Source organism: Arvicanthis niloticus, chromosome 4 (genome assembly GCF_011762505.2).
Source record: "Arvicanthis niloticus isolate mArvNil1 chromosome 4, mArvNil1.pat.X, whole genome shotgun sequence".
Taxonomy (NCBI): Eukaryota; Metazoa; Chordata; class Mammalia; order Rodentia; family Muridae; genus Arvicanthis; species Arvicanthis niloticus.
Window position 1 is genome coordinate 39,230,236 of NC_047661.1, and position 12,888 is coordinate 39,243,123.

Below are 12,888 nucleotides of genomic sequence, written 5' to 3' on the forward strand. Positions count from 1 at the left end.
TACTGGGAAGAGAAAGCCTCAGATCTGCACTCTGTTTCAAGTTGTCCAGGGAGCTGCAAGAACACAGCTTTCATGAGTTGTTGCCTGTGTGGAGCCAACAGAAGGCGGCTATCCTGACAAGAGACTTGTTTACAACAGCCTACAACAGCTGAGCACACTGTGATAACATCTTGTTTTAGATACCCAGGATCTTCCCTTGGGTGTGTGAGACTTAAAGGCATGACTTAAAGGTGTGACTTAGAAGTGAGACATATAAAAGGGGGGAGGGAGACAGGAGAGAGGCAGAACTCGAGACTTGTAACTTAGAACTTGGAAGGTAACTTTGAAGTGGGAAAGAGACTAGTAACTTAGAATTAGGACTTGGACTTGAGACTTGGAGCTGGAAGAACTTGGAACTGGGAAAGAGACTAGCAACAGAGAACTAGGAATAAGGACTTGAGACTTATTATAGCTGGAACTGGGATTAGAACCTGAGACTTGGTACTAGGAACTTAGGACTAGAAACTAGGGACTTGGAGAGAAGAAGAGAGACTGAAGAATAAATGGGATTGAATCACACTCTGTCTGGTCTCCATTCTTTGCGTCTGTCCTCACTCTCTCTCTTGCTGAACCCCGACCTGTGGACCAGAGCAGCTTGGGGCAGTTCGGGCTCTAACAATATAGCCCCCAAGACTTTTGGCAGTGCTAGTTCCAACACTGATAGAGTGGTCCCCGACATTTGGCCCCCAAGTGTGGGGCAGAGCGGTCCACAACAGTTGCCATTGCATGGACCTCACCTGTGTTCCTGTTAACACCCCCAATTAATTTACAGTCAGTAAGATTGATTGATCAGCTAGATTTGTGTACAACTGTTTCTTTAGTCTGTTGTTGGTACCATATGTGGGGTGAATAGGCATGTGTTCACAGGACTGCAGAACAAGGCACCTGGATAGGGGTAGACAGAACCAAAGATGAGTTCTAGGGAGAAGTGATTGCTTGGCTTGTGGAATGGGTGATGAGACATATAACTGAGACTGATCTGTCTGAGGGCTGAATACTGGGCAATTCCAATATGGCTTCCTATGTGATGTGGCATGATGCTGGGAAGCTCAAGGACACAGTAGGAGTTGCATATTCTCCTCTAGGAAGGTGATAAGATATGCAGCCAAGTATGAGCTGACTGAGAGTAGAACATCCTTAGGGGTAACACCAGTGTGGGGGATTTCATTGATTAATGGAGACTGCCTTGCAAATGCAGAGCCTTTAGTATGGCAGAGCCATAGTATGGCTGTTATGTGGTTATTATAAATGTCAAGTATTTAGTGTTCATTTTTAAAGATGTTACACTACAGCATTACCTTAAATACAAAACCACTACTGTTTTCTCATCTCTTTCTTGTAATTGTAAGCCCGGGACAGACTGCCAAGCCTCCTCCAATCACTGGGAATCACTTCTCCCAGAATGTTTCATAGTAGCATCCTATCTACATTCCACAAATCGCCATACTGCTGGAAATTATGAAAAATGACTCCATCAATCTAAAAACAGTAACCTTTTCATTAGTTTTTTTTGAGATTATTGTGTACAGAAAAAAAACCAAACCAAACCAAAACATTTCACATGTCCACACACTTCAGAAAACAGAAGATTTATGTCATAAAAGGCTAATTTTGGTTAGATTGTACTAAGGTAACATATAATTTGAGTAAATTTGAATGGAGAGTAAAAGAAACAATTCTAAAGTAGAAAATCACTTATCTACTTAACTCTAAAGTAGCATACTGCTCTCTATGTTCAGTGATTATATTTATTACCATATAATAAAAGTAATATTGGCATAAACTTAAGGCAGTCCTTTAAAAAGAGAGAAACATCTTACACCTAATTCTCCTGCATAAGTAAATGTTATATCACTACATATTACTCTAAAGTAGAAATTGACAGCATTAGAGAAAAGTTTAAAACAGTCAAGTTTTCATCAAAATTAATAAAATGAAGAATAAAACTAATATGTTAAAATGTGTGTTTATATTTTGAGTGGTGTCTACTTAATAACTATGTGATCATTGTGAGATGGCTTATTTTCACTGGTATCCATTGCTACCCTTTCCCTCCACAGTCTTCCTCACTCACCTGTGTGAAACGGCCCCCCAGGCACCATGCTTGTTCGTGAGGATATTTAGTATCTTCTGCTTTAGCTGGTTGGCTGTCACATGGTCCCGGTGCTTGGCAGCACTGATGAGGTGGTCGCACATCTTCTCCTCCTCTCTCCTGTCAGCAGCATACTGTGCACACTGAGACTGTGAAGGAGGCAACCAGTAAGAACACACTATGTAGAATGAGAAAATGATTCCCACCCTTAAGATAAAGGGCGAGAACAACTAAATTAAAACTCCTCTGACAAACCTAAAACTTCGTTCTAAGGAAGGCAGAATCACCTTTCAAAGTGGAAACAATGTGCTTTTTTGAAAAGTGCATGTAAAATTTTGAAAAGCGTTAACGTAATTAATGACTTTTGTACTTTGGTTATCGTCTTCAAATCTGATGTGTTGAAATTAATCATTAAGCAGAAATAGTTCACTAAAAATGTAAGTTCACTTTTAAAAATCAATTTAGCATGCCTAGCTTGAAATAAAGATAAATAATTTCAATAATTACTTTGAAAACAAAAATTTTGTCATTCTCATAATTTTTTGCTTCCTGAAAGACAATGTAGTATAAAAGAAAAATCAATTAGAAATTTAGCACACTGGTATTTTATTGGACATTTTAAGTAGACTCTGTTTTCTTTTTGTACTCACCTTCTTATCTCTATCATGAGAAGGAAAGACAAGGTTTTCCCAATGTCCCCTCTAACACTAATACTAGTATTTACTGCTTCAAAAGGCCTCAGAAGAACCACTGCCGTATTCTCATCTTCCTGACCCCACAGCCATCAGCTGTCATATTCTAGTCCTGTTTCCCGACATTAGCATCAGAGATGATCAATAGACCCTGTTATGAACATCTCTGGTACAGAGCTGAAAGGAGACATGAAGTTTAGGTACTGTGTAGACTGGCTCAGTCTGTGATTTTCGTATTACATCTCCCACATCTAAGACAACACTTATAACTAGCTCCATTGTCATCACTGTGCAAAGCCATGCTGCACAGGAGAAACCTGGACACAGCCCTGTCTGCTGACACTCTATGCAAGCCTTCCCTTCTGGGGAAAGAATCCATAATAATCTGAGAAGGATTAATTCATTTTCCAATTTATCTTTTTGCACAGGGAATCACCAATTAGTACAAAGATCTCCTGCAATAATGAGGTTAATATTTCATTAGCCTATTGGAGGATAAAATTAAATTTCCATTTTTCTCCCTTAACAATTAAAGTATTAACTAAGAAAAAAAAGTCTTTGCTGTGAAAGTGCCCACTCAAATTAAATGTTTTCCCCTTAATTGAAGGCTTCTATGAGGGTTACAGAGATTTGTCCAGTCCAGTCAAACGTCATACCTTACTGCATTTTTTTTCCGTTTCAAATTGATCTGTTTAGTACAAAGGCGCGCGCACACACACACACACACACACACACACACACACACACACTCATAGACACATATAGATATACATAGATAGACATACACCTATGTACATATATACACAGATGTATACATGAGTTTACTAACATCATTCTAGCATACAATATAAGCATTTCAGTTTAGAAACCAGCAGGTGTCTATTAAGTAAAAGTGGTCATCATCACAAAATTACTTCTATTGGCAGTATATACAGTGGATTCTGAGTTCTAGAAACATCTAGGCTTCATGTTCTCAACCTTCAGAAGTTTTCAGCACACTTGCTGCATACCCACAGGGGTCTAAACTCACTGCTACTTCAGGAAAAAGCAAGACTTGAGGTGAATCTGAGAAAAACTGTCCTTCTCTTCTAGGCAAGCCAGAGATGCACAACAGAATACGCAGACAGAATGTTGGGAGTGTTCAACATTCATTATGGTCAGAAGAGCAATTATAAAACAATGCCTAAATATTACCTATGTGGACAGTAATAAACAGGTGAGAAAGAACACTGCCCTTATTGCAATGCCTTTATTTAAATATGTGCTAAAGGTTATAGCTAATATCTGTATGTCTGAAAATATTTTGAAATGTTTCATAAGACAAATACTGGTCTGATTATAGCCCCACAAAACAACCTCAGTTTTAAAAGTAGAAATATGATTGCCTTAAAATTGATCCTGCAGAGAATTCAGTTAAAATTCTAAAATCTTATTAACTACTATAGTTGACATGTGATTAAATTTTTTTGGAGTTATGATATCTTATATATAAATATACTCTTCAAAAAAAAAAAAGAAAATTCAGTTTTTCTAGCCATCAAAAGTACTGTACAATACCCTGATAAATATCCAATATTATTATTGTTGGTGTGATATGAAACTTAACTTTGGTAAACTACTTGTCACTCTATCTATCTATCTATCTATCTATCTATCTATCTATCTATCTATCTATCATCTATCTATCTATCCGTCCATCCAACTATATCAACAACTTTTATTGGTATTTTAAGCAGTGTTTAAAAATATATTATTTACAATGCCATACATCATCAGGTATCCACTTGGCCAATCAAGTGGTGGCTGTGTGTATGAAAGTGACAATCGCTATTTTCTATCCCCTGCTGTTCAGCTGTTGAGCCCAGAGATCACCACACTTAGTCTATCAATGTGCATGATTCAGAGAGCTAGTCTGCTGAGATAAATACCCACTGAAACTCCAATGGCAGACTCTCTTCTCTAGCTGCGCTTATTGGCATGATGCACCAGGAAAATGAAATGCTTTGATTATTACCTCTCAGCACAATAGGAGCCTGTGTAAGTCAAATATTAGAGTACCCATGTATTTCTTAACTACACTGTTTTATACATAGAGTGACCTGAAATTTTGAACAACTGCTGTATTTAAATAGTGAAACTAGGAGATCCATTGAACACTCTGAGTCCATAAAACCACACAAAATATCCACATTCACGTAGTTGTTATGTAAAACACTAACAGCTTAAGAACAATAGCATCCATGGCTCTGTCTTTAGAGAAAATGAAAATAATGCCAGCCCACCCTCCTCCCCCATGGCAAAGAACATGACAGAGTAATGAGGGATAAATGAATCTGTCTGACACTGGGAAAATCCATTAAAGCAAGGCCTGAAATGTCTTCAGTGGTATTTTCTTCATAAGTATGGTTTATGTCAGGCAACAAAGGAGTGATGCTGATTTTACAAACTTACCTCAAACTCTGCATGCTTATGTACATCCTCCGCTCTCTGTCTGTTCAAAATGAACTCAGCTTCATTTGCAACACGGACTATGTGGTCTTTCATAGCATGGCACAACAACCTGAAAATAAAAGGACCGTTGGAATTACCATTCCTGATAGTTTTTTTTTTTTTTTCTTGGAGAGGTGAGCAATTATTTTACAATAATATAATTTTACTATTTTAAAATTTATACATAAAGCTTTTTGTAAAACTAGATTATAAGGTAGAATATATTTAATTATAATTGTAGCACATGTAGCAAGGCAGATGATAGGCTTGAGGTATTTTTAAAGCTCCCAAGTGATGAGACTCTAAATTCTTACAAGTGAAATGAAACAAAGTTTTAAACAAATAAAACAGTGGGGCACATTGCTAAGCAACTTATTAAAAATTCAAGCCTTTCAAATGTATAAACAGTCAAATTCTACTTCCAGCATTCCTGTTTCCCAGCTTCTGATCTTAGCAGGCAGCTACTGGTATTTGCTTCCAGTGTGTGCCTTGGTATAAACTACCCACAGCGTTATCAGCCTCCTGAGTGTGCTTTCATGTGGAGCTAACATGCTCAGCCTTCGGCTTTCTAGCTTCTTTGCTCACAATGACCTGTTTTAGAGATCTTGTGACGCTGGCAGGGGGACCCTCCCTCAGTGTTTGGCTACCTAGTTCTGTATCTGAGGAGTTCTTTGCAGGAATGTCAGTGCTCCTTTGCAGCACTATTCTGACACTCTCCCTACTTTCTTAGAGGCCTGTTCTGTGGCTTCCTGTGCTCACTAAAATAAAGAAGTGAAGCATGTGACTCTTGTGTTAATGGCATAGTATGGCTGGCAGCTTTGGATATCCTTGGGACTCTCTCTGAAGTCAGCTGTCATGAAAAGTCTTGACAACCAGGACTGCCTGTGTGCTCCTGTGAACCAGTACTGGACAGGTGGCTCTCACGTGCCCACTAGCTGGCCAGCAGAGCTGAGAATGTGATCTGAGGTTCAATGAAAAGCCATCAGACAGAGAGCAGTAGAGAGAACACTGCATTTCTCTCTCTTCTACAAGCATGTATCATGCCTACACACAGGTGTGCACCACTCACATACCACAAACATCCCAACACATAAAACAAGAGAAAAACTATAATGTGGTTATGAAATACCAATTCATAGGATCCTCCTATAGTCACCATTATGTTTGATGTACTTATGACAGTCATGTCCTCTTCATTGATAACCACAGAAAAGTCAAGGAAGCTATTAAATATTCTGACATTTATAAATTGTTGATGAAATGTAATTTGTAAAGCCATATATATGTATATATGTATATATATGTATATATATGTATATATATGTATATATGTATATATGTATATATGCATATATATACATATGTATATATACATATGCATGACTGAATAGTCAATATTTTTCTATTCTGTCAAAGCTGAACTGTGTTAGCATATTTCAATATTTTCCCAACAAATTACTTCTAGTATCTACACAGCATCTTCCACAAAGAATGCTGATTGAATGGATTCTTTATTTCTGAGTTGTGATATGAATTCTCAGTTGCTCTGAATTCAAGTTCAACCATGTTAGAAAAATTTTGCTACAATGTGTCTGTCTTTGTTTTGAAGTAATTACAATTTCTCATCTAGCCTGGATAACCAGCAAGGACTTATGGGAATGTAGTAGAAAGAGCCTCAAATACATGGGCACAGGAAAAAATTTCCTGGACAGAACACCAATGGCTTATTCTCTAAGATCAAGAGTTGACAAATGGGACCTCATAAAACTGCTAAGTTTCTGTAAGGCAAAGGATACTGTCAATATGATAAAACGGCAACCAACAGATTGGGAAAAGATCCTTACCAATCCTAGATCTGAGAGAGGGCTAATATCCAATATATACAAAGAACTCAAGAAATTAGGCTCCAGACAACCAAACGACCCTATTAAAAATGGGATACAGAACTAAACAAAGAATTCTCAACTGAGGAATACCAAATGGCCAAGAAGCACTTAAAGAAATGCTCAACATCCTTAGTCATCAGAGAAATGCAAATCAAAACAACCTGAGATTCCACCTCACGCCAGTCAGAATGGCTAAGACCAAAAACTCAGATAACAGCAGATGCTGGTGAGGATGTGGAGAAAGAGGAACAGTCCTTCATTGTTGACGGGACTGCAAACTGGCACAACCACTCTGGAAATTAGTCTTGAGGTTCCTCAGAAAGCTGGACACAGTACTACCTGAGGACCCAGCTATACCACTCCTGGGCATATACCCGGAAGATGCTCTAACATATAACAAGGACACATGCTCCACTATGTTCATAGCAGCCTTATTTATAATAGCCACAAGCTGGAAAGAACCCAGATGTCCTTCAACAGAGGAATGGATACAAAAAAATGTGGTACATTTACAAATGGAGTATTACTCAGCTATTAAAAACAATGAATTCATAAAATTCTTAGGCAAATGGATGGAACCAGAAAATATCATACTGTGTGAGGTAACTCAATTACCAAAGAACACACATGGTATGCACTCACTGATAAGTGGATATTAGACCAAAAGCTTGAAATACCCAAGATATAATTCACAGACCACATGAAGATCAAGAAGAAGGAAGACCAAAGTGTGGATGCTTAGTCCTTCTTAGAAGGGGGAACAAAATGCTCACAGGAGAAAATACGGAGACAAAATGAGAAGCAGACACTGAAGGAAAGGCCACCCAGAGACTGCCCCACCTGGGAATCCATCCCATATACAGTCACCAAATGCAAACACTATTGTGAATGCCAAGAAGTGCATGCTGACAGGATCCTGATATGGCTGTCTCCTGAGAGGCTCTGCCAGAGCCTGACAAATACAGAGGCAGATGCTCCCTGTCAACCATTGGACTGAGCACAGGGTCCCCAACTTAGAGTTAGAGAAAGGACTGAAGGAGCTGAAAGGGGTTTGCAACCCCATATGAAGAACAACAATATTAACCAACCAGACCCCCCACCCCCAGAGCTCTCAGGGGCTAAACCATCAACCAAAGTGTACAAATGGAGGAACCCATGGCTCCAGTTTCATATGTAACAGTGAATGGCATTGTTGGGCATCAATGGGAAGAGAAGCCCTTGGTCCTGTGAAGGCTTGATGCCTCAGTGTAGGGGAATGCCAGGGTGGGGAGGTGGTAGTGGGTGTTTGGGGGGTACACCCTCATAGAAGCAGAGGGAGGGAGAATGGGATAGAGGGTTTCCGGGGGTGGGGAGACTGGAAAAGGGGATAACATTTAAAATGTAAATAAAGAAAATAGCCAATAAAAAAAGAAAAAAAGAAGAATCCACAGGAAGATCCTGTAACATGGAGCAGTAACCTTTGCATCACTGCAGAGAGACAGATTATGATGCTCTCCTAGCACAGCACAAACCATCAGAAGAGGACCCAAGGAAAGGCTTATGGGGAAAAGTGCCTGCTGTGTAATCCAAAGGACCTGAGTTTGGCTCTACAGGATTCACATAAAAGCTGGGTGAGGTGGCAAAGTACTTAGAATCTCAGTATGGGGGAGGTACAAAAAGGAAACCCTCTGGGTTTACTGGCAAGATAGTCTAGCCAATAGATGAGCTCCAGGGTCAGTGATGGACTATCTCAAAGATTAGATAGAAGATGACTTCTACCCTTTGAGCACAGATACGCTCTCTCTACATGACACAAACACACATAAGCAGGGGGATGGGGAGAACCATAAACTTCAAGCACTAAGTTGATGAAATTATTGGCTCACAGTTTATAGACAGATAGATAGATAGATAGACAGACAGACAGATAGAGAGGTGTGAAGTTTGTGAACGTTTGACGTGGCATCCTTGCTGAACACATGTTGAAGGCCAAAAGAGATCCATTATATGCATATTACCGTAGGTTATATTTACATATGTTAAGAGGAGACAGCAGAAAGGAAGGGCTGCTGGTCCAGCTGCCTACTAGGTATAGTTCCCAGGAGAAGAGCAGAGAATTGGCAGAGTCCAGAGACGGTGTGGGTGCTGCACTTTAAAGACTGACCTCAGACACAACAGAGAAAAATGCCAATTATCCAGTAGTTTGTCCAATGTCCCCAACCAGCTTATTACTCATGCTGAAAAGATGAAAAACTGTGCACCACAGTAGTTCACAATTTTCTATCCCACTTCATACAGGAAGCAGATCTAAGAGGATTCACTACATAAAGAAACGGATAAAATCAAGTTTTCCTGATGATAAAATTGGTATATTTTATTTAACAGTCAATTTGTTTTGACCAAGTATTTGATAGACGTGCTTATCATTCCAACCCTATTAACCTTGAATACCATCTAACATACTGAGTGCAAACACACACCCATTAGCAGTTAATGCTGGTTCTGTTTCTCTGTAAATACTAACATATACTTTTCTCTTTGAAGTTTCCTCTTCAACACTGTAAATAAATGGAACCCCTACTTTCTGACTCCTTTCAGATAGTGTTTTGCTAGGTCCATCCACATATAGCGTATGTCAGCACTTCACACAGGGCACACTCTCCTTATGTATCAATGGGGCAGACATTTGGGTTGCTCCCACTTTGAGCTATTGTGAACATTTGCCATCTATTCTCTTAAGGATATACTTAAAGGTGAAAATTCTGGTTTTACACTAAGTCTGTGTTTAACTTCTGAGGAGTTGGTCCATTCCCTGCACAGTGAGCAATCCTTTTGGCTCTCTGAGCCCCTACTGGTATTTGTGTGACCACTCACACTATTGTGGTGGAAGCTCAGCACATCCTGACCCCCTATTTCTACAATGATTCATGATGCTGACCATCTTTTGAATTTCTCACCAATCATTTCCATTATCTAGGAAAAAAACCTGTACCAAATCCTTTTCCCATTGTTAAACTGAAACCATTAGACTTTTTATCTTTGAGTTACAGCTTCTTCACATCTACTATTATTACCCACCATTGAATAGCGCTACATATTAGTTGAGTGGTTGTTTAGTTTCTTGGTAATGGATGACCTTCAGCAAACACAAAGTTTGATTTCTGGTGACTATTGCTCTGTGTGTCTTTTCTTGTGATTTTAGTGTCAAATCTAAGCAAGCCATTGCTGAGTTTAAACTCATATAAGTTGTTGCCAGTTTTCCTTATTTTATTAAACCTCTTTTCAGTATTTTTATTTTCTATGTGTGTGTCTGAGTGACCTGTCTGAATATATGTTTAAGGCCAGAAAAACAGATTTCCTGGAACTGGAGTTTCATATGGTTGTGAGGTACTACGTAGGTGCTGGGAATCAAACCTGGGTCATCTGCAAGAGCAGCCAATACTTTTAACCACTGAGCCCTTTCTCCAGCCCCAGTTCTTTAGTTTTTTTTTTTATGTGTGTGTTTTAGTGTGTTTTGAAGGACTTACTATAATTAAGTTGTTCTTAATACTGATTTAGAAAACTGTTCTGAGAACAGCAGAATAATTCAGTGTTCTTTTAGAACATGTTAGATATCACGTTGGGATATTAGTTTAGAACAGTTTCTAGGCAGTTGCTACCAAATGTACTTTAGGTACATTACAATCATACCATCTATCAAAACCCTATTTATACAACAAGTGCATGAGGACAAAACTCTGCTAAAAGCAGGCCATGTAACCTTTAGCATTCTGTAAACCTTATTTTTAAAAAAGTTGGAATTTATTCAAGTTCTATGCCCTGTCAAGACAATATTTTTTTAAAATATTCATTATAATGACCCTGGTTTTGCTTTAATTCTCAGCCAGATAAGAAGATATTAGCTTAACTTCTATGATTCTGAGCCAATGGATCAGAAGGCTGACATCTAGGAGGAGCCAATGTTAGGTATAAGGACGTCTGAGATGAAATGGCACAGTGGCTGTGGATTGTAACACCAAGCCCAAGATGTGAGACAGGGCAGGGCTAAGGGGGAAGCTTGGCTATCATTCTACCCACGTAACTTTTAATATTAATAAGGATGGAGAGACATGAATCAATGTCGTGAAAAGCAAAGTTGAAGAAAATACAAAAGCCAATAGTTGTAGCAGTACAGCTGGCCACAACATAATACAAGGATACCAGAACAACATGTCTGTGATCACATGGCTTGTTCTGGAAGGAAGATGGTTGCTACTGTGTGTTGTAAACAGTGTGAATGAATCTCAGTAAATATGATTTCTTATCGCTCCATCTACCAGTACAAGTTCTAAGAGCAAGAGGACATCCTCTTTATGTGATGATTTAACTCTAAAATACTTTTCTTTTGCAAAGATGAGAGGCAGTACCATTGCTTTGCCTCTTGTTGGTGACTAAGTAGTACAACAGTCTACAAAGCACATGTGTACACATTTGTAGGGGTTTGGCATAAAATATGCCACCGATATTAATAACATGGAAGAGATGTGCTCTTGGGTGAGCTGTGTGTGGTACTCATTCCTCTCCAGTTCCTCCAGTCTTTCAAATCCCATCGAACATCACATACATAAATACTAACAATAAAACCAAGTGGAATTTCCTGAGTTCTTACTTCTTGACAGAACATGGAGAACTGACTATATACCAGACTGAGTGCCTTCCATAAATCCTTATCTGATCCCTGCTTCATTTCTTATCTTAATAGAGGTGCATAACAGTTCTTTTACCTAAGATACAAGTGTTGTGTTAGACTTTCCAAGAGACCATTACACTAGGTTAGCTTGTAACACATTCCGGAGTGAAGAAGGGTAGACACAGAGATAGGCCTTCCCTTCCTCAATGCTAAGCAACTATGATATGCTCTGTAGTGGTAAATAGAACATAAGCAGGACACTGGGGTATGGTATATGCCTGGTTCAGTGTCAAAAAAGAAGGAAGACCAATAAGGACAGGCTTTACTTACATAGTTTGCACATTACATTATAAGAAATGAAGTGTAGGCTAAATTTGTCTATTGTTTTATGTATTTAATATGTGTGTGTGAATGTGTGTGTGTGTGCCAAATCCACGGAATGAAGTGGCAAAGGGCCTGCAAAGGAAGGTGGTGGTGTGCCCTGAAGATCCATGGCCTGACTTCCTTACTGACTTTTAAGATACAGATTCTCCCCTTTCTGTCACAAATCTCTCTACCTTTACATTAATACTGCACCAACTTGATACTAAGCCTTTTTACATTGCAATACAACACTGCCATCTACAAATTCCCACTGAGAACTCCCCGATTTAGTCAGGGAACAACAACTGCCGGGAACAATAACTTAGAATATTTAAAATACATTTATGGTTGTGTCTTGGGCTGCAATCTTTTCAGCCTTGGCCTGCAAGAAGTCTGAAAATCAAGTAGGGTAAATAAATCATTCAACCTAATTATATTCTATCAATTTCATAGCATTTTAAATCTGTTTGTTAACCTCTACAAAATCAAACATAAGGCAACATCACCATCACTAACTAAAAAAATCATCCAAGGACTCTGGGCATGAGTTATTCATTTAGAAAGATACATGGGGCAGAGCAGACTTGTGTATTTATTGATTTTTATGTTTCTATAAAATGCTTTGTAGTTTTTATTGTACAATTTACAATTCTTTTGCATATATTCAGAGGATACACC

The 12,888-nt window shown here is 38.8% G+C and overlaps 1 protein-coding gene across 6 annotated transcripts in view; it reads right to left on the reverse strand.

The window, feature by feature from the left end:
* The window catches only part of Nbea (neurobeachin), a 518,446-nt gene that overhangs the window by 228,254 nt on the left and 277,304 nt on the right, over positions 1-12,888 (reverse strand). For all 6 annotated transcript variants that reach the window (XM_076932409.1, XM_076932408.1, XM_076932407.1 and 3 more), the window contains 2 exons: positions 5,275-5,383; positions 2,114-2,280 (listed from right to left, as the gene is read on the reverse strand). In XM_076932409.1, the coding sequence (XP_076788524.1) occupies positions 2,114-2,280; positions 5,275-5,383 (276 nt within the window). The remainder of the gene's footprint in view (positions 1-2,113; positions 2,281-5,274; positions 5,384-12,888) is intronic.